General features: G+C 40.5%; 1 protein-coding gene across 1 annotated transcript in view; it reads left to right on the top strand.

Annotated features, from left to right (window-relative positions):
- The first annotated feature begins 5,659 nt into the window (after nt 1–5,659).
- LOC126484945 (cytochrome P450 4C1-like) overlaps nt 5,660–19,342 on the top strand; it is a 299,145-nt gene continuing 285,462 nt past the window's right edge. Inside the window, exon 1 of the mRNA XM_050108545.1 lies at nt 5,660–5,875. Within this exon, the coding sequence (XP_049964502.1) occupies nt 5,660–5,875 (216 nt within the window). The remainder of the gene's footprint in view (nt 5,876–19,342) is intronic.

The following is a 19,342-nucleotide window of genomic DNA, read 5'->3' on the forward strand; positions in this document are numbered from 1 at the left end:
GAAACAAACTACCACTCAACGTCCTTGTGATGGCGGGCTTAATTGGTACTCTCGGTATTTAACCTTGAGTATAACAATTTAGACAATCCGAAGGAAACCCTCGGTATTTTAACCTTGAGTATAACAATGTAGACAATCCGAAGGAAAGCCGCTTTTGACAAGGTTTCTGTTCTAAATAAGGCTAGATCGCCTACTTTTAAGATTCCCAGCATTCCAATTAATGCTTACAAGTGGAGGCCTTGTTGATTTCTCCTCTGTGACTTTCTTCTCACATTATTATAGAACATTAACTTCTTCTCGGTGATCAGGTTGTAGACTGGACAGTAAATTGCACTTTTGTTATAGTATGGCATAGTTACTGCAATATTTTCTACTGTTTTCTGACCGTTTCTGTAACTTAATTTTCGATCAACAACTGCTGCTTAGTCTTTGTCGAGTATTACCTCATACAAAGAGCTTCTACGTTGACCTATTGCCGAGTTGTAAACCGCACTGGTACGCAAAACTTAAGGACGTATGATGTGTCACTGTCAAGTAGCATAGCTCTATGAAACTTGGACCGCACAGATAAAGAAGTCCTACAGTATAGTACAGAAGGTGACTGAACGAAATACACTTTGAGATGATCAGAAATGAGTCTTTTATTCAAAGACAATAATTACACTGAAATCAACGCTATTTACGATTGTCCCATGGGCGTTGCAAAAGGCCAGACATGATTCTTCTGTGTGTGATGACCACGGACGGCAATGCATGCATTGTAAGGTGCTCGGATGCTGGCCATAGTGTTGGTAAACACACTAAAGAGCCAAAGGAACCGATAAACTTGCCTAATATCTTGTAGGACCCCCGAGAGCTTGCAGAAGTACCGCAACACGACGTGGCGTGGACTCGAGTAATGTCTGAAGTAGTTCTGGAGGGATTTGACACCCGCAGGGCTGTCCATAAATACGTAGTACTACGAGGGGATGGAGATCTCTTTTGAACAGCACGTTGCAAGGCTGCCCAGATATGCTCAATAACGTTCTTGTCTGGGGAGTTTGGTGGCCAGCGGACGTGTTTAAACTCAGAAGAGTGTCCCTGGTGCAACTCTATAGCATTTCTGGACGTGTGGTGTGCCGCATTGTCCTAACTGAATTGCTAGGTCCATCGGAATGCACAATGGACATGAATGGATGCAGGTGATCAGACAGGATGCTTACGTAGGTGTTACTTGTCAGAGTCATATCTAGACGAATCAGAGGTCCCATATCACTCCAACAGCACGCTTCCCATACCATTACAGAGCCTCCATCAGCTTGAACCATCCCTTGCTGAAATGCAGATCCATGGGTTCATGGGGTTGTCTCTATAGCCGTAAACGCTTATCCGCTCGATAAAATTAGAAACGTGACTCGTCCAACCAGGCAACGTGTTTCCAATCATCAACAGTCCAATGTCGGTGTTGATGGGCCCAGGCGAGGCGTTAAACTTTGTGTCGTGCAGTCATCAAGTTCACGTAATTGGGACTTCGGATTCGAAAGGCCATATCGATAACGTTTCGTTGAATGGTTTGCACGCTGACACTTGATGGTCCACCACTGAAATCTGCAGCAATTTGCGGAAGGACTGCACTTCTGTCACTCTGAACGATTCTGTTCAGTCGTCGTTGGTCCCATTCTTGCAGGATCTTTCTCCGGCCGCAACGATTGCGGAGACTTGATGTTTTACCGGTTACCTGATACTCACGGTACACTCGTGAAATGGTCGTATGGGAAAATTCCCACTTCATAACTGTGATGCTGTGTCCCATCGCTGGTGCGCAGACTATAACACCGCGTTCAAACTCACTTAAATCTTGATAACCTGCCATTATAGCAGTAGTAACCGATTTAACAATTGCGCCAGACACTTGTTGTCTTATATAGGCGTCGTCAACGGCAGGGCCGTATTTTGCCTGTATTTGAATATGCATGACTACACCAGTTTCTTTGGCGCTTCAGTGTAACCAAAAGAATGTGTTTGTGTTGACTTTCATTTATGGTAACTGTGATCTGTAGTAGAGGCTTTAGTGAAGTTCTGATGGATTGATATGACGATTTAGTATAATTCTCCTTATAGGGACAGTTACGATTTGTAAGGGAGGCAGCTGTATCTTTCCACAGAAATCATCTCGGTATTTAACTTGAGAGGTTTACGGAAATCGAGCAAAACCCAGCGCTTTTTGCCTGGACGGAGATCTGAAGCCCGATACTGCACAATGGGCGACTAGTACATCAGTGGCTACAACACTTTGCACCGTCTAAGTGAGTTACTCTTAGAAAGTGGTGATTTTTGCTGAAGGCTCGTAATAGTTCCGTTCACCCTGGCCAGCTTCTAAGCAGTCAAGCATAGTTATTAAATCACTGCTTGATTACTACTGGGAAGTAGCAAATGTTGTTGTTGTTGTAGTCTTCAGTCCTAAGACTGGTTTGATGCAGCTCTCCATGCTACTCTATCCTGTGCAAGCTTCTTCATCTCCCAGGACTTACTGCAACCTACATTCTTCAGAATCTGCTTAGTGTATTCATCTCTTGGCCTCCCTCTACGATTTTTACCCTCCACACTGCCCTCCAATACTAAATTGGTGATCCCTTGATGCCTCAGAACATGTCCTACCAACCGATCCCTTCTTCTAGTCAAGTTGTGGCACAAACTTCTCTTCTCCCCAATCCTATTCAATACCTCCTCATTAGTTATGTGATCTACCCATCTAATCTTCAGCATTATTCTGTAGCACCACATTTCAAAAGCTTCTATTCTCTTCTTGTCTAAACTATTTATCGTCCATGTTTCACTTCCATACATGGCTACACTCCATACAAATACTTCCAGAAACGACTTCTTGACACTTAAATCTATACTCGATGTTAACAAATTTCTCTTCTTCAGAAACGCTTTCCTTACCATTGCCAGCCTACATTTTATATCCTCTCTACTTCGACCATCATCAGTTATTTTGCTTCTCAAATAGCAAAACTCCTTTACTACTTTAAGTGTCCCATTTCCTAACCTAATTCCCTCGGCATCACCCGCCTTAATTCGACTACATTCCATTATCCTCGTTTTGCTTTTGTTGATGTTCATCTTATATCCTCCCTTCAAGACACTATCCATTCCGTTCAACTGCTCTTCCAAGTCCTTTGCTGTCTCTGACAGAATTACAATGTCATCGGCGAACATCAAAGTTTTTATTTCTTCTCCATGGATTTTAATTCCTACTACGAACTTTTCTTTTGTTTCCTTCACTGCTTGCTCAATATACAGATTGAATGGCATCGGAGAGAGGTTACAACTGCCGACTCAGTACAACAAGTAGCAAATATTACTGGGATGATTATTCAGGCCTCATATTCGTGTGGCTTGTCCTTCAGCCGATGACTTCGAGTCGGTGCGCCAATGTTCCTGCGGACCAGTTCATCGTGAAACCACATCCTCCCAAGAATAGCACGCAACCGAAGGATATAAGAGGTCCGCCACTGGCTACCGCCATAAACTTCGTAGCCGTGCAAAGCGTCGTAGCCACTGATGCATTAGTCTCAAATTCTGGAGAATCGGGCTTCAGATCTCTGTGCAGGCAAACAGTGTTGGTTTTCCGTGGTTCCCAAAAACCTCTCAAGTTAAATACCGAACTGGTTTCTTCGACGAATGTCGGACATTTGCCACGCTGGACATTTGCCACACTTGCCCCTTCGCCAGGTAGCGATCCCTCAGGTAAGGGACGCCCTTCCTCATACTACTTCTGTCCGCTTTCAAACCGCCGTCTCCACATCTTACTCGATGCGATTAGTAAGTAAGGGACCTTCTTCGACATCTTGGCGAAATATAGACCTTCTTTTCCGAAATCGAAATATTTATAACTTTTGGGAAACGAAAGCAATACCAACGATTATGTACGTATGTAATTAGTTCAGCCAAGTGTAAATATAGATCCCACTCACTGTACGGTAGCTTCCTTTCACGCTTACTGATCGCGATAGAAACAGTCCATCGGCAGGGGAGCAACAAGAAAGGAACGTTGTAAAGAGAATGCGAATGTACACTAATCATTTCTTTTTGATCACTGCATTTGTGCCTACTTTAGTTACTACAACTGCATGCCCAAAAGTCAATAAGGGAAGAAGAAGTGGGAATGTGAATGATTGAAAAGAAGAACGACATACTCCATATTAATTTACTCTCTAAAATCCGATATCCCTTGGGGCGAAACATTAGTTAATAAAGCGTAGCGGGACAGTGTTCAAAACATGACTGAAAATACGTTCACTAAATAGAGATAAGAACATCTATGATTGACATGTCATCTAAAGTCGATATACAATTTTAAAATGTTAGAAATAAGGAAATGAAGTAATACAGAATGCTATTCTTGTAACGTACGTTGTTATTCTATATTGTTTAGCTCTGGTATTTACAGGGTCATAGAGAAAGCATGCTAGGTTTTGGAGGGAAAAGCCGTAATTGTAATGATCTGCACTACAACAGAAACAAGAAGCGCAACTCAAGGAAAAATAATGTAATGTGTGTTTCAGCTCATAAGTGACATTGAAGCAGATAGTTCCTGTGACATAGTATGGGCAGAGGTTATATTCGACAACCGGACTACATTAATAACTGGTTCCTTTTACCGACCCCTGGTCTCAGATCAAACAGTTGCTGAACAGTTCAAAGAAAACTTGAGTCTCATCACAAATAGGTACGCTACTCATACAATTATAGTTGGTAGTGACTTCAATCTACCTTCGGTATGTTAACAAAAATACATCTTCTGACCCTACTGTAGATAGAAAACAACTTCAGTAATTGTTCTAAACGCTTTTCTTAAAATTATTTTGAACAATTAGTTCACGAGACCATTCAAATTGTGTTTACGAAAACACACTTAACTTCTTAGCCACAAATATTCCTGAGCGTCACGACGGATACAGGGATTAGCGAACACACTCTCGTAGCGAGGCTCGATTCCATAACAAAGAAATTCACCAAAAGTAAACGTGAAATATATCTATTTATAAAATCAGCTAAAAATTCTTTTGCCGTATTTCTAAGAGACAGTCTCCAATACTTCCAAACTATGTAAGTGAAGACCATATGTGGCTTTGGTTCAAAGAAATAGTATCAACAGCACTCGAGAGATTCCTACCAAATAAATTAATAAGAGACGAAACTGATCCCTTATGGTACACAAAACACGACAGAAAGCTTCTGCAGGAGCGCCGAAAAAGGCACGTATAATTTAGACGATCGCAAAATCTCCAAGATTGGCGAAGTGTTACTGAGGCTTGAAATTTGGAGCGGATTTCAATGCGAGATGCATTTAATAGTTTCCACAACGAAGGTTTCTCTAGAAATTTGGCGGAAAATCCAAGTTCTGGTTCTATGTTAATTGAAACAATGGAAAGGCTCAGTAAGTACCTTTACTGCGCGACAGCGATGAGAAGGAGGAGGGGGAGACAAGGGACCCAACCCTTCGGAGCAGGTAAAACCGTGGCAAATGTCCGGCGTGGCAAATGTCCGCACACCTCTTCGATAAGACGCGAATGATTCCGTTACTAATCGTTTTGCAGCTGCGCTGGTGTTTCATCCCTAACGATCACAGTTTCGGCGACGCGTTTAAGCTCCCCTACTTCGCCGCGAAGAAATGGGCGAGCGAAGTGCGACTGTTGCGTCAGAAGTGGCCCGACAGCCTCTGCGGTCGGCGAGCCCGCCGTGGGGAACCCGCTGTACGGCAGTCGGCAGCCGGTCGTCCTTGGACACCTGCTGTGGGGAGCCGCCTCCTTCGCGGCCGTCCGCTGAGGGGCTCTGCCAGTCACAAATCTGCAGCGCGCTCGACTGGCCCCAGGTCCTCCCGACACAGGTACGTGCTCTCGCTATCTAGGTGTCCACATAAATTGCTCGGTGTGCAAACATTTGCACGTGAAGGGACATCCTTTGTGTTGCGCAAGTGCTGCGTATGTTGTAAGTCGTCTCCGGGAAGTTCGGTGGGAAACTGCCGACTCGTACAAAACTGTTCGTTCTACAGAAAGAAAATGAACAGGCCTGTCTGATAGGAAATTAAATGTAGCTAACTTTTGTACTGACGTATGTTTGCACTACAAATTGTAGTTTTCGATTTATTCGAGAAAAACATACGAAAGTGTCCTTCAAAAAGCGCCCCCACTCCCACACTAACCACGCCCCCTACCCCTCCTTCCCCCCTCCCCCCAACAATAACTCAGGATTCCTAGTACGTTGTTCATGGCACTCCGTCCTACCATTATACAAAAATTTGCTACTACATGAAGTATTCCCCATATTCGACATGTTGTGGTCTTCATTGACTGGTCTAATTACGCCCCGGACTTAGTAGAGTACTTACAAGTACCGACGTTTCTTAAAATTTTGCTTAAGAATTTTGTATATTTTAACAGCGTAAAATAAACAATTCGTTAGGCCTTTTGACTACGAAACTACTATGCTTGTAAGGTTTTAATTTGGATCGAGTTGCCAACATAATTAGCTTTAGCGAAAAGTTTACTAAAGTCGTTTCTATTTCAGTATACTCACCGGCACGTTTAAATTACCAATGTTAACGAAGTAGCCGACTATGCTGGTGGCGTACTAGCTCAATCAATAGAGACAAAAAACGGTCGAATATCGGGAACGATTCGTGTAGTGTGAAATTTTTGTACAGTGGTAGGAAGGAGTGCCGCGAACAAAGTACTAGAAACCATGATTGGTGAAGGATGAGTATGGGGTGGAAGGGCGTTTGAATGTCATTTTTGTACGTTTTTGTAGAATAACTCGAAAACCGTGGCCTGCAGCGGAAACATACCCCAGTGCAAAATTTAACATTAAATTTCCTACAAAAAGGTCATGTTAATTTTTTTTCTGCAGGACTCATAGTTCGGGCGTTGCGAGCGGGAGAATGTGAAAATCTCACTTTGATTTTTGAAGACCAGGCATAACAGTCCGGATTGAATGAAATGACATCGGTAATGATAGCTGAATCACCCTGCATATTAAAAAGATCCTAAGTGAAAAGACAAAACACATACTTCGAATATCGCTTCTATACTTACAGCAATGTTAATTAATTCGCGCCCCGTCTATGGGATTATAAACACAGTTGAGTAATGTGCAGAGCTATTGATCACTGACCCAGTTACATTTATGCGTGATCGCTTACGATTTTACTGGAACGAGAGGGACCGGACGGTGGTAGTCCAGCCTAGCACGGCTGACTGAGCCAGAAATGAAACTGACAATGTGCCATAGATCAGAAGGCCTGCATCATGTTAAGACGCAGAGTAAATTTTGTTTTCTAAGCAGAAAATGAGTAGATTACGTAGTCAGGATGAATTACTCTTCCCTGTGTATTCGTACGTGAAAAATCTGTAAAGGACAATGAACAGATTTCCAGGTGTTGCAGCCATTCATTAGAACGAAATGCCTCTGGCAACACGAATCCGCCTATGGACATCAGATACGATGGCATTTCTCGTCTATAGCTGATCTGCAATTCGTCTCTGCAACATTTACCGCTGATCAGAGCTGCTGCTTCACCAATTTATGGTTTTCTAGCACCAACATCCACGTTTCTACAGCATTCGTTGTCCTGGTTAAGCTATCCTAAACAGTGCGCAGCCTGACATCTTACTCCTTCGTTGATATCCAGGATACGTTATCATATTACGTAACTCAGACAGAATGCAAGTGAACTTCTCATAACCTAGCATTCTTTATGTTCGTGATTTCGTCCGTCTCTATTAGGTAGAAGAACACATTTCTGATAGAAAATACATATTATGGGATCCTGCAATACCTTGTCGTTGACAAATATAAGGTCCGTCTTTGATCTCATCTACACATACGTGGCCCCTCTTCAACACTAGTAGTTCGTTATAAATGATATACGTTGATTTCCAGTACTTATTCTTCTTTCTTCCTTCCTTTCTTTTTTTTTTTTTTTTTTTTTTTTTTTTGCTAAATGAGTAATTTTTCGGCGCTTTTTAAAACATTTTAATGCTTATGGAAGTAAAATTATTTGCATTTGTCTTAAGTTTATAACTTCAAAGAGAAATTGCGATCAATAATTGATATGCGCGACCATTGATTTCTATGCTATCTGGATGTCGAATTGCAACTGTCTGATAGTCCTGGCCAAAGATGAAATATTTTGTTTCTTGCCTAATCACAATATGGCTGCCACGAAAACTCATGCTCCCACATCAGCCTTTTTACGTCGCATGTCGATACAAAGTTCAAAATGATTCTTTAACACGTACAGACCGATGGAAATGTTTTTGCCTAACTACAAGATGGCGAACCATGCAGATGACAGGAACCTTTAGACACGCCGAAGTTACATGCTCTGAGAGCAGCGTCTTACGTCCATGCAGCAGAAACATCACTGTGCGCTACTTCTATGATCTACCGAAGGTTTTTAACCAATCTGGTTAAGTACGGTTAATAAATCAAAACCATATGTCTCGAATTTTGTCTCACATTCGGAAGGTCTTCCATAGAGGATACATTCTTTCTCTTTCGGTAAAATTCATGGAATATTTCAATTGTCTTTCAACTACATGTCTTGTTTCCTGTCGCAATTAAGTGAGTGAATTGGTTCAAAGAATTAACTTTACCGCTTTGAATAGGAGCAAAGCAAGTGAGACAATAAGGCATTTAAGTCGACTTCCTTACTCTTACTACTGAACAAAAATGGTATTAAAAAAAAGTATCTGTATAACGCTACGTATGAGAACTAAATATCTTGTATGCAGTAATCGAGCACTCTAGCATAGTCTGTGTAGTGGATGGTATTTGCTTAGTACTGAGTTCTAATATTTTGGTGATATCGCTTAGCACCCATTTAAACATGGTTGTAGTGAGTAGAGCAACTGATGTGAATAAATCTTAGAAATTCTTGGCCCTTTTCATGATTGTATCTAACTATGCAAAGTTTTCAAAATGGACTAGTATTGTCCTCCAAAGTGTAACAGGGGTTTTTGTACCGGTGACTCAATAAATCAGTCGTACCAAGAAAATTTTACCAAACAATCACTGAATTGTGTAACGACGACAGGTACTGTAAACTGTCGAAAATTATCAGAAAGTCTCCAGGTCACACGTACTGGCTCGATGTTTCAAAATCTACAAATATCATACACCAGGAGACTTTCTTTAGTAGCGAAAGGCGTTACACCTCATTGACTTTGTGTAGTGCTTCGTGCTCCATTTTTCAGCTTCTCCGTCACCACCGAGTTCTAGCTTTTTCTTCACGACGTGCAATTTGGATGTCCGCTTCAGGCTAAAGTGAAAGGTACAATTTACTTTGATATGTTGAAATCAGATAATTTTGTTGTGTTATTAAATGAAAGGGTTATTTTTGGTGTAAGAGCTGAGTTGACACGGAATTCCGTTACCCTAATAGATGCAGCTGTGTGATGGCTGCAGTCGCCGAGTAGCAGGTATACTGCCGTGACCGACATTTGTAGCAAAATACCGTAGCGTTATAGAGAAAACGTGGCAGCACGACTGTGCTGTTCTGAAACTCGTGAAAGTATTTAAATAGACTGAATTTGTACATCTAAGTTGTCTGTGGTGCTTTATGGCATGATTAAGCCTCTTGTCTGAATATCGTGTCGTGTCAAAATACTTTGTGTCAATGTCTGCATTAGTGCGTGAAATGACACTGCAGATGTAGGCGCTGCACTGATTTTAGAACGAAGCAATGTACGATCGCACCCTTTTTCGGCTGGAGTCATCTTGTACCAAATCTAGCTAAGTCCCTCCCCAACTTGAGCACAAATTTATTTCTGTTCAGAGAAGTATTTAAAAACTCAAATAAGAAGGAAAGAAAGACTAGGGTTTAACGTCCTGTCGACAGCGAGATCGTTAGAGACGGAGCACAAGCTTGGATTGTTTCAACAATGGGGAAGGAAATCAGTTGTGCCCTTTAAAAGGAACCATCCCAGCATTTGTCTGGAGCGGTTGAGGGGTATCGCGGAAATCCTAAGTCACGATGCTTGGACATGGATTTAAACCGTCGTCCTCCGGAAAGGGAGTCCAGTGTGCTAACCACTGCACCATATCGCTCGTTTTGGAAAGGCGATTCAGTTTTGTTGTCCACTGCACTCTGTCAGACAGATGACTTTTTATCATTTTTCAAACATCTAACAGAGGATCATATATCATTATCACAACCGACTGCATGCAGCATACAATTTGTGGTGCAAATCAAACGCTTTAGGGCCTGTCACAGAGCATAATTGCTGCACTAAAGAAGTGAACTATCTAAGTACCCGACATTTGCCGAGCATGTATTTGTTCCAATATTCTGTTAGTGCTTCTCCTCCTACCTGCTCTCTCTGCCCATCTCTTTTCCCTCGCTCTGTCCATCTCATTCTGCCTCCTCCCTCTACCCTATCTGTATATCTTCTGCTGCCCCTCTCTCTGTCCATCTGCTCTTATTCCTCTCTCAACACATCAACATCAACTCATCTTCCTCTCTATTGCCATGTGCTGCTTCACCCTCTGTCTATCTCTTCATCCCCCCTCTATCTCCTCCTCACCGCTCTAAGTCCATCTCCTTCCTCTGTCGTCTTCCTTCTCCGCCTCTCCCTGTATATTTCTTCCTCCCTCTCCCTCTTTCCTTTCTCTCTCCGTTTCCTCCTCCCCCTCTATTTCTGCCTTCTCCTCTCTCTGTCCATCTTCTCCCCTCTTGCTTCGTCTATCCATCACCTCCTCCCCCTCTCACTGTCCATCTATTCCTCCCTTTCTCTCTGTTCACCTCTTCCTCCTCCTCTCTCTGTCTGTCTTCTATGTCCCCTACCACTGTCTGTCTCCTCCTCATTTCTTTCTCTGTCCATCTTCTCTTCTTCCTATTCTCTGTTTCTCCCTACCCCTCACTGTGGCCATCTCCTCCATTCCCTATCTGTGTCCATCTCTTAATCCACCCTCGCTGTCTGTCCATCTCCTCTTCCCCCTTCTCACCAAATTATCACCCCCCTACCAATAGAAGTCTGGTTCTTACCCTAGCAGTATTAGTAGCAGTAAGTAATATGCATACCAAGTTTGTTTGAAACCGATCTAGGTGTTTATAAGTAGCGTTTTATCCATGGCTTTGCCCGCAGTCGGTCTTCTCACATGTGTTTCAAACATATTTAACATATTTCACTCACATTTTTGCACTTACTTCACCGGTATCTCTAGTGAATTTTGCCATGTGGTTTTGTTTTCACACAGCTCGTTGTTTATAATGTCATATCTGTTGAACTATGTGTCATAAAATGATATACTTTTTCAGGTACATCCAGTGGTATATGTGGATACTGTGTTGAGAATAAAGTTAGTAGTAAAGAAGTAATAAATTAAAACGTCATGCATGACGCCGCAATTTTTTACGCGTCTCAGTGTTTATAATGTTATATTTCCTGAACTATGTGTCACATAATCATATATTTTTGCAGATACACTCTGTGGTATTTGGCAATTTTGTCTGTAAATTGTGTTGCTAAGAGAGTTAATAGTTACGAAGTATTAAATTATATCGTAATGTCTGATGTGACAATTTTACTTCGTAAACAACGAAAATGTGTTAAGCAATAAGCTTTTTTCCTTAAATCGTTTCGTGTACGTTGTCAGCAAGACAAAGTCTCGTGAAGGTTAGAAATTACGTGTAAAGTTTGTTGCAAGTCACTAAGTGCTTTCATTCTCAAATACTGAATGGTCCTATTCTCGCTATCTACGACTCTACTTCACCGCAGCCCCACACTGTTCAAGGCGAGGTAGCTCTTACGCCGACAGCGATTCTTTCCTGACAGTTGCCCAATCAAGCATGGAAATATGGGTACCACACCACGTACGGATATATTAAACAGAGGGCATCATCTATCTATAACAGAAACAGCTGGTCACTATAACTATCAGGTTTATTACTGTAACGCGTCAACGCATGAATTACTCACTGAGATAAGCAAATGAACATTTGGTAATTGGATAAGGGTTTACATTTGTGAAATATATTTTCGGCACAGATTTACGAGTGTGATAAAAGCATAATAAGCAGCATAATTTGTGAATATGGCCAATGACTGTAAGTGTGGTTAGCGGATTGGAGAAAGAACAAGAAAAAAGTAAAAAGTAAAGTGCACGATGGAAAGCAACTAGCTAGCTGCAAAACGTTAAAACTACTCAATTACCTCCTTACGGAAGTAAACTAACTTCACATCCCTACCGAATCGATGACTGCAACGCCGAAGCAGTCTTACCACGCTCATACAGTGTGAAGGTGGGAGTCGCAGCAGAAATGGCTGGAGATTCTGAGCCTAGTTTGGCCTCTGTATGCAGCTCTAAAATGGAGACACGTTCCATACAACACAAGGCCTCGCCTGGCAGCAAGTGTTTACTCTTCACTCGTTGGCCTCTGAAACTTTGAGCTTTCTGAAAGAGCAGAATTTTACCTGGCAATAGTAGCAGATATAAAGAGTTCTGTCCACTAATAACTTTCTAAATGTATAAATATTTTGAACCAGTCATAAAGCCTGTTACAGGAATTTGAAATAAATGTCTTACCATGGCAAGGCTGCCGGGGTAAATGGCGGTTCTCCTTCTGCAGCGTCCCGAAACGCTGCACTTGGCTTAGGTTTTTATCTTATCCAAAAAGATTCTTCTCCATGTCTCGAAGAGTACTGTTGTTTGGCAGAGCTGGCTTTCTGTACCACTCAGAGTGTGGGTGTTCATAAAGCGAATTCCGCTTTTGATTACCTGCGCTGAACTTCTACGCCGGTCCAGCCACCTTGAAAGCCTTCAGTTCTAGTAGTAGTAGTAATAGTTGTAGTAGCTTTATTCATTCATATATCTCTTTTTACAACGCTACAGGACATGTCAGAGTATTTACAAGTTTAGACCAATTTAAAATAAGCTAATTCGTATATATATATATATATATATATATATATATATATATATATATATATATATATAGTCTTCTAGTTAGAGACAATCATTAGATTTACTCCTGGTATACAATACTTTGTTTACAAATAACTTATTAAATAATGCAATGTCACACTGTTCACTCATATCTCACTATCAGTCACTGCGCAAACTATACACACATTGTTTCATAACACTTCACTCACTACACACACACACACACACACACACACACACACACACACACACACACACACAGATGATCTCTCGGCCATTTTCTTCACCGCAACTTTCCATTTCCTATCCTGAAAAACTGAGTCCATAATGAGTGAGATGTTGAGTTCAGAAAGAGGAAGAGGTGTTGGTACTGAGCTACGCATAGCTTGTGGGTAAGTATTTCTAGAAAGGAAAAAGAAGGAAAAAACATAAAGTGAAGGTGATATGTGAAATGATGGATGTTTTATAATCATTATTATTATTATTTATCTGTAAAACATTTTTATCAAATCTGTACTCCGTTTTATCTAAGTAATCCTTCAATGTATAAAATGTATTGCATAACAGGTACTTTTTAAATAAGTGTATTTTTGCAATTTCTTTAATCACTTTGGGTAATTTAATGTACAGTTTTATTCCTTGGTAGAAAATGCTGTTTTGAGTTTTATGATTATTTTTTCTTGGAAAAAGTAAGTTGAGTCTATCTCTTGTTGCATGGTCGTGGACAGAGCTGCTTGTGCAGTAATTGTCAATGTTATTTTTTATGTGTACAACAGACTGGTAAATGTATTCACATGGAGTAGTTGAAATCCCCCGTGATTGGAACAGATCTTTACAATGAGTTCGACTAGTATTTTTGGTTATTATCCTTATGGCTCTGTTCTGGAGTTTGAAAGTTGTGTTCATATTTTGTGCGTTTTTCCCCAAAAAAGAATGCCATAGCTAAGAACTGAGTGTACATATGAATAATATGTAACTAAAAGACACTGCATGTTATACACTGATGATAGGATTCTAAGAGCATAACATGCTGATGACATTCTGTTGGCAAGTATCTCTGTGTGTTCACATTACTTCAACTGAGGATCAATATTCATTCCTAGAAATTTTGCATTTGTTACACAGTCTATAAGGTACCATCTACATTTAATTTAACACTGTCATTTTTCCTCTTCAAACTGAAATGCATGACATTAGTTTTCTTTATGTTCATTGTCACTTTATTGCTTATTGACCAGTCATAAACTTCCTTGAGAGTTTTATTTGCTTTCTCGCAAGAAGTTCTCTTCTTTTCTCAGTGATTATAATATTGCTGTCATCAGCGAAGAGAATTTTTTCACTATGAGTAACACTACTGGGAAGTCATTGATTTATATCAGGAATAGTATTGGTCCTAATATGTTACCTTGCAGAACCCCTATATTAATGTATTTTGGTTCTGATAAGTATTTTACTAAATATGTAGATATATTTGAAGTATGTGCTATCTCTACTCTTTGTACCCTATCTGCTATGTATGATCGAGACTAGTCATTAGCTACCTAGCTCATTCCTAATGCTTCTAATTTATTTAATAGAATCTTGTGGTCGACTGTATCAACACCTTAGAAAGATCCAAAAATATGCCTGTGGCACACTCATCTTTATCAAGAGCATCAAGTACAACTTTTGTGAATTCTACTATGACTGACTCCATATTTTTGCCACTTCGGAAACCAAACTGTGATTTGCTTAAAAGATTGTATTTATCAGGTAATTCATTATCCTGTCTTTCGTAATTGCTTCTATTCTTTTTAAGAATGCTGACAGCAAGGAAATGTGCTGGTAATTTTCTATGTCTTCTGGATTACCTTTCTTAAGCAAAGTTACAACACTTGCCTTTTTTAACTGCTCTGGAAATGTCCCTGATGTAAAGGATTCATTTATTACATTTGTTAAGGGGTCTTGTATAATCCCTATGCATTGTTTCAGTAGGCCTACAAACATTGGTACTTCATTTAAGCCTACTAACTTTTTATTCCCCCCCCCCCCCCCCCCCAAGAACCATGGACCTTGCCGTTGGTGGGGAGGCTTGTGTGCCTCAGCGATACAGATAGCCGTACGGTAGGTACAACCACAACGGAGGGGTATCTGCTGAGAGGCCAGACAAACGTGTCGTTCCTGAAGAGGGGCAGCAGCCTTTTCAGTAGTTGCAAGGGCAACAGTCTGGATGATTGACTGATCTGGCCTTGTAACAATAACCAAAACGGCCTTCCAGTGCTGGTACTGCAAATGACTGAAATCAAGGGGAAACTACGGCCGTAATTTTTCCCGAGGGCATGCAGCTTTACTGTATGATTAAATGATGATGGCGTCCTCTTGGGCAAAATATTCCGGAGGTAAAATAGTCCCCCATTCGGATCTCCGGGCGGGGACTACTCAAGAGGATGTCATTATCAGGAGAAAGAAAACTGGCGTTCTACGGATCGGAGCGTGGAATGTCAGATCCCTTAATCGGGCAGGTAGGTTAGAAAATTTAAAAAGGGAAATGGATAGGTTAAAGTTAGATATAGTGGGAATTAGTGAAGTTCGGTGGCAGGAGGAACAAGACTTCTGGTCAGGTGACTACAGGATTATAAACACAAAGTCAAATAGGGGTAATGCAGGAGTAGGTTTAATAATGAATAGGAAAATAGGAATGAGGGTAAGCTACTACAAACAGCATAGTGAACGCATTATTGTGGCCAAGATAGATACGAAGCCCACACCTACTACAGTAGTACAAGTTTATATGCCAACTAGCTCTGCAGATGACGAAGAAATTGAAGAAATTTATGATGAAATGAAAGAAATTATTCAGATAGTGAAGGGAGACGAAAATTTATTAGTCATTGGTGACTGGAATTCGAGTGTAGGAAAAGGGAGAGAAGGAAACATAGTAGGTGAATATGGATTGGGGCTAAGAAATGAAAGAGGAAGCCGCCTGGTAGAATTTTGCACGGAGCACAACTTATTCATAGCTAACACTTGGTTTAAGAATCATGATAGATGGTTGTACACATGGAAGAACCCTGGAGATACTAAAAGGTATCAGATAGATTATATAATGGTAAGACAGAGATTTAGGAACCAGGTTTTAAATTGTAAGACATTTCCAGGGGCAGATGTGGACTCTGACCACAATCTATTGGTTATGAACTGTAGATTAAAACTGAAGAAATTTCAAAAAGGTGGGAATTTAAGGAGATGGGACCTGGATAAACTGAAAGAACCAGAGGTTGTACAGAGTTTCAGGGAGAGCATAAGGGAACAATTGACAGGAATGGGGGAAAGAAATACAGTAGAAGAAGAATGGGTAGCTTTGAGGGATGAAGTAGTGAAGGCAGCAGAGGATCAAGTAGATAAAAAGATGAGGGATAGTAGAAATCCTTGGGTAACAGAAGAAATATTGAATTTAATTGATGAAAGGAGAAAATATAAAAATGCAGTAAATGAAGCAGGCAAAAAGGAATACAAACGTCTCAAAAATGAGATCGACAGGAAGTGCAAAATTTCTAAGCAGGGATGGCTAGAGGACAAATGTAAGGATGTAGAGGCTTATCTCACTGGGGGTAAGATAGATACTGCCTACAGGAAAATTAAAGAGACCTTTGGAGATAAGAGAACCACTTGTATGAACATCAAGAGCTCAGCTGGAAACCCAGTTCTAAGCAAAGAAGGGAAAGCAGAAAGCTGGAAGGAGTATATAGAGGGTCTATACAAGGGCGATGTACTTGAGGACAATATTATGGAAATGGAAGAGGCTGTAGATGAAGATGAAATGGGAGATACGATACTGCGTGAAGAGTTTGACAGAGCACTGAAAGACCTGAGTCGAAACAAGGCCCCCATAGTAGACAACATTCCATTGGAACTACTGACGGCCTTGGGAGAGCCAGTCCTGACAAAACTCTACCATCTGGTGAGCAAGATGTATAAAACAGGCGAAATACCCTCAGACTTCAAGAAGAATATAATAATTCCAATCCCAAAGAAAGCGGGTGTTGACAGATGTGAAAATTACCGAACAATCAGTTTAATAAGCCACAGCTGCAAAATACTAACACGAATTCTTTACAGACGAATGGAAAAGCTGGTAGACGCCGACCTCGGGGAAGATCGGTTTGGATTCCGTAGAAATACTGGAACACACGAGGCAATACTGACCTTACGACTTATCTTAGAAGACAGATTAAGGAAAGGCAAACCAAAGTTTCTAGCATTTGTAGATTTAGAGAAAGCTTTTGACAATGTTGACTGGAATACTCTCTTTCAAATTCTAAAGGTGGCAGAAGGAAAATACAGGGAGCGAAAGGCTATTTACAATTTGTATAGAAACCAGATGGCAGTTATAAGAGTCGAGGGACGTGATAGGGAAGCAGTGGTTGGGAAGGGAGTAAGACAGGGTTGTAGCCTCTCCCCGATGTTATTCAATCTGTATATTGAGCAAGCAGTGAAAGAAACAAAAGAAACATACTGAGTAGGTATTAAAATCCATGGAGAAGAAATAAAAACTTTGAGGTTCGCCGATGACATTGTAATTCTGTCAGAGACAGCAAAGGACTTGGAAGAGCACTTGAACGGAATGGATGGTGTCTTGAAGGGAGGATATAAGATGAACATCAACAAAAGCAAAACGAGGATAATGGAATGTAGTCGAATTAAGTAGGATGATGCCGAGGGAAGTAGATTAGGAAATGGGACACTTAAAGTAGTAAAGGAGTTTTGCTATTTGGGGAGCAAAATAACTGATGATGGTCGAAGTAGAGAGGATATAAAATGTAGACTGGCAATGACAAGGAAAGCGTTTCTGAAGAAGAGAAATTTGTTAACATCGAGTATAGATTTAAGTGTCAGGAAGTCCTTTTTGAAAGTATTTGTATGGAGTGTAGCCATGTATGGAAGTGAAACATGGGCGGTAAATAGTTTGGACAAGAAGAGAATGGAAACTTTCGAAATGAGGTGCTACAGAAGAATGCTGAAGATTAGGTGGGTAGATCACATAATTAATGAGGAAGTATTGAATAGGATTGGGGAGAAGAGAAGTTTGTGGCACAACTTGACCAGAAGAAGGGATCGGTTGGTAGGACATGTTTTGAGGCATCAAGGGATCACCAATTTAGTATTGGAGGGCAGCGTGGAGGGTAAAAATCGTAGGGGGAGACCAAGAGATGAATACACTAAGCAGATTCAGAAGGATGTAGGTTGCAATAGGTACTGGGAGATGAAGAAGCTTGCACAGGATAGAGTAGCATGGAGAGCTGCATCAAACCAGTCTCAGGACTGAAGACATCAACAACAACAACTTTTTATTTTTTAGTTTAGTCAGAAGTAACATCATTGTATTTAGTGCAACATTATTTACAGGTATTATATATGATTTGGTGAATTCTTGCTGTAAAATCTCTGCAATACTTGAAAAATGCTCATTTACATAGTTTGCTATGTGTTGTGGATCATTTATAACATTATGCTCCTCCCTTAGCATTATGTTATTTTGCATTTGTCTGCCTCTCCCTGTTTCCTTTTTTATAACATCCCAGATGGCTTTGCTTTCATTCTCTGCATTATTTTTTATTTTTTCCTGAAATGACTTATTTGCAGCAATCAGTACCTTCCTATAGATCTTTTTGTAACTGTGATAGAAATTTAAGAATTCTGGATCATTGCGAATCTTTTTCATGGAACTCAGGTGTTTAAATGGTAGGGAGGACTTCTTAATACTTGCTGTTATCCATCTATTTTTGTGAGAAGTCGATACAAACATGCATACTTTTGGAAATGACTTTTCAAAGTTCAATTTAAACAATGTGGTGAATTACAGAATTTCTTATTCACATTGGTTTCCTTATACACTTCATCCAAGCTTCGTTTCTCTAGATCCTTTGAAAAATCTTTTATTTTGATTTCTGATTGATTTCGTTTGTAGGCTTGTAGTTTAGGGAATGATTCGATGCCTGATTTTATTGTTGTTATTTGACAGATATGGTCTGATAGTCCGAGATCTTTTACAGCTACATCAAATTTTTCCCTGTCCATATTTGTGGCTACATGGTCAATTACTGTTGCAGTCATTCTACTAACGCTTGTTGCACTATTGACCAATAGGGAGATGCCAAAACTTTGAAGGATGTTTATGAAGGTGCTGCTGGATTCATTCATGATATTAGTGTTGATATCAATGTCCCCACACAGAATTAAGTTGACCTTTGTACTTGAGACAATATCTAGAATTTCTGTTAATTTATTGAAAAGTGTCCACCCTACCACTGGGAGATCTATACACACACAAAACGATAAATTTCTTGGTGATATCAAGCGTTGTTACTTCAATAGCTGATATTTCAAAGTGTTTGTCTTCACTTACTGTAGTGAGGTCATGTCTTGATGT

The sequence above is a fragment of the Schistocerca serialis genome, chromosome 6 (assembly GCF_023864345.2).
Source record: "Schistocerca serialis cubense isolate TAMUIC-IGC-003099 chromosome 6, iqSchSeri2.2, whole genome shotgun sequence".
Classification (NCBI taxonomy): domain Eukaryota; kingdom Metazoa; phylum Arthropoda; class Insecta; order Orthoptera; family Acrididae; genus Schistocerca; species Schistocerca serialis.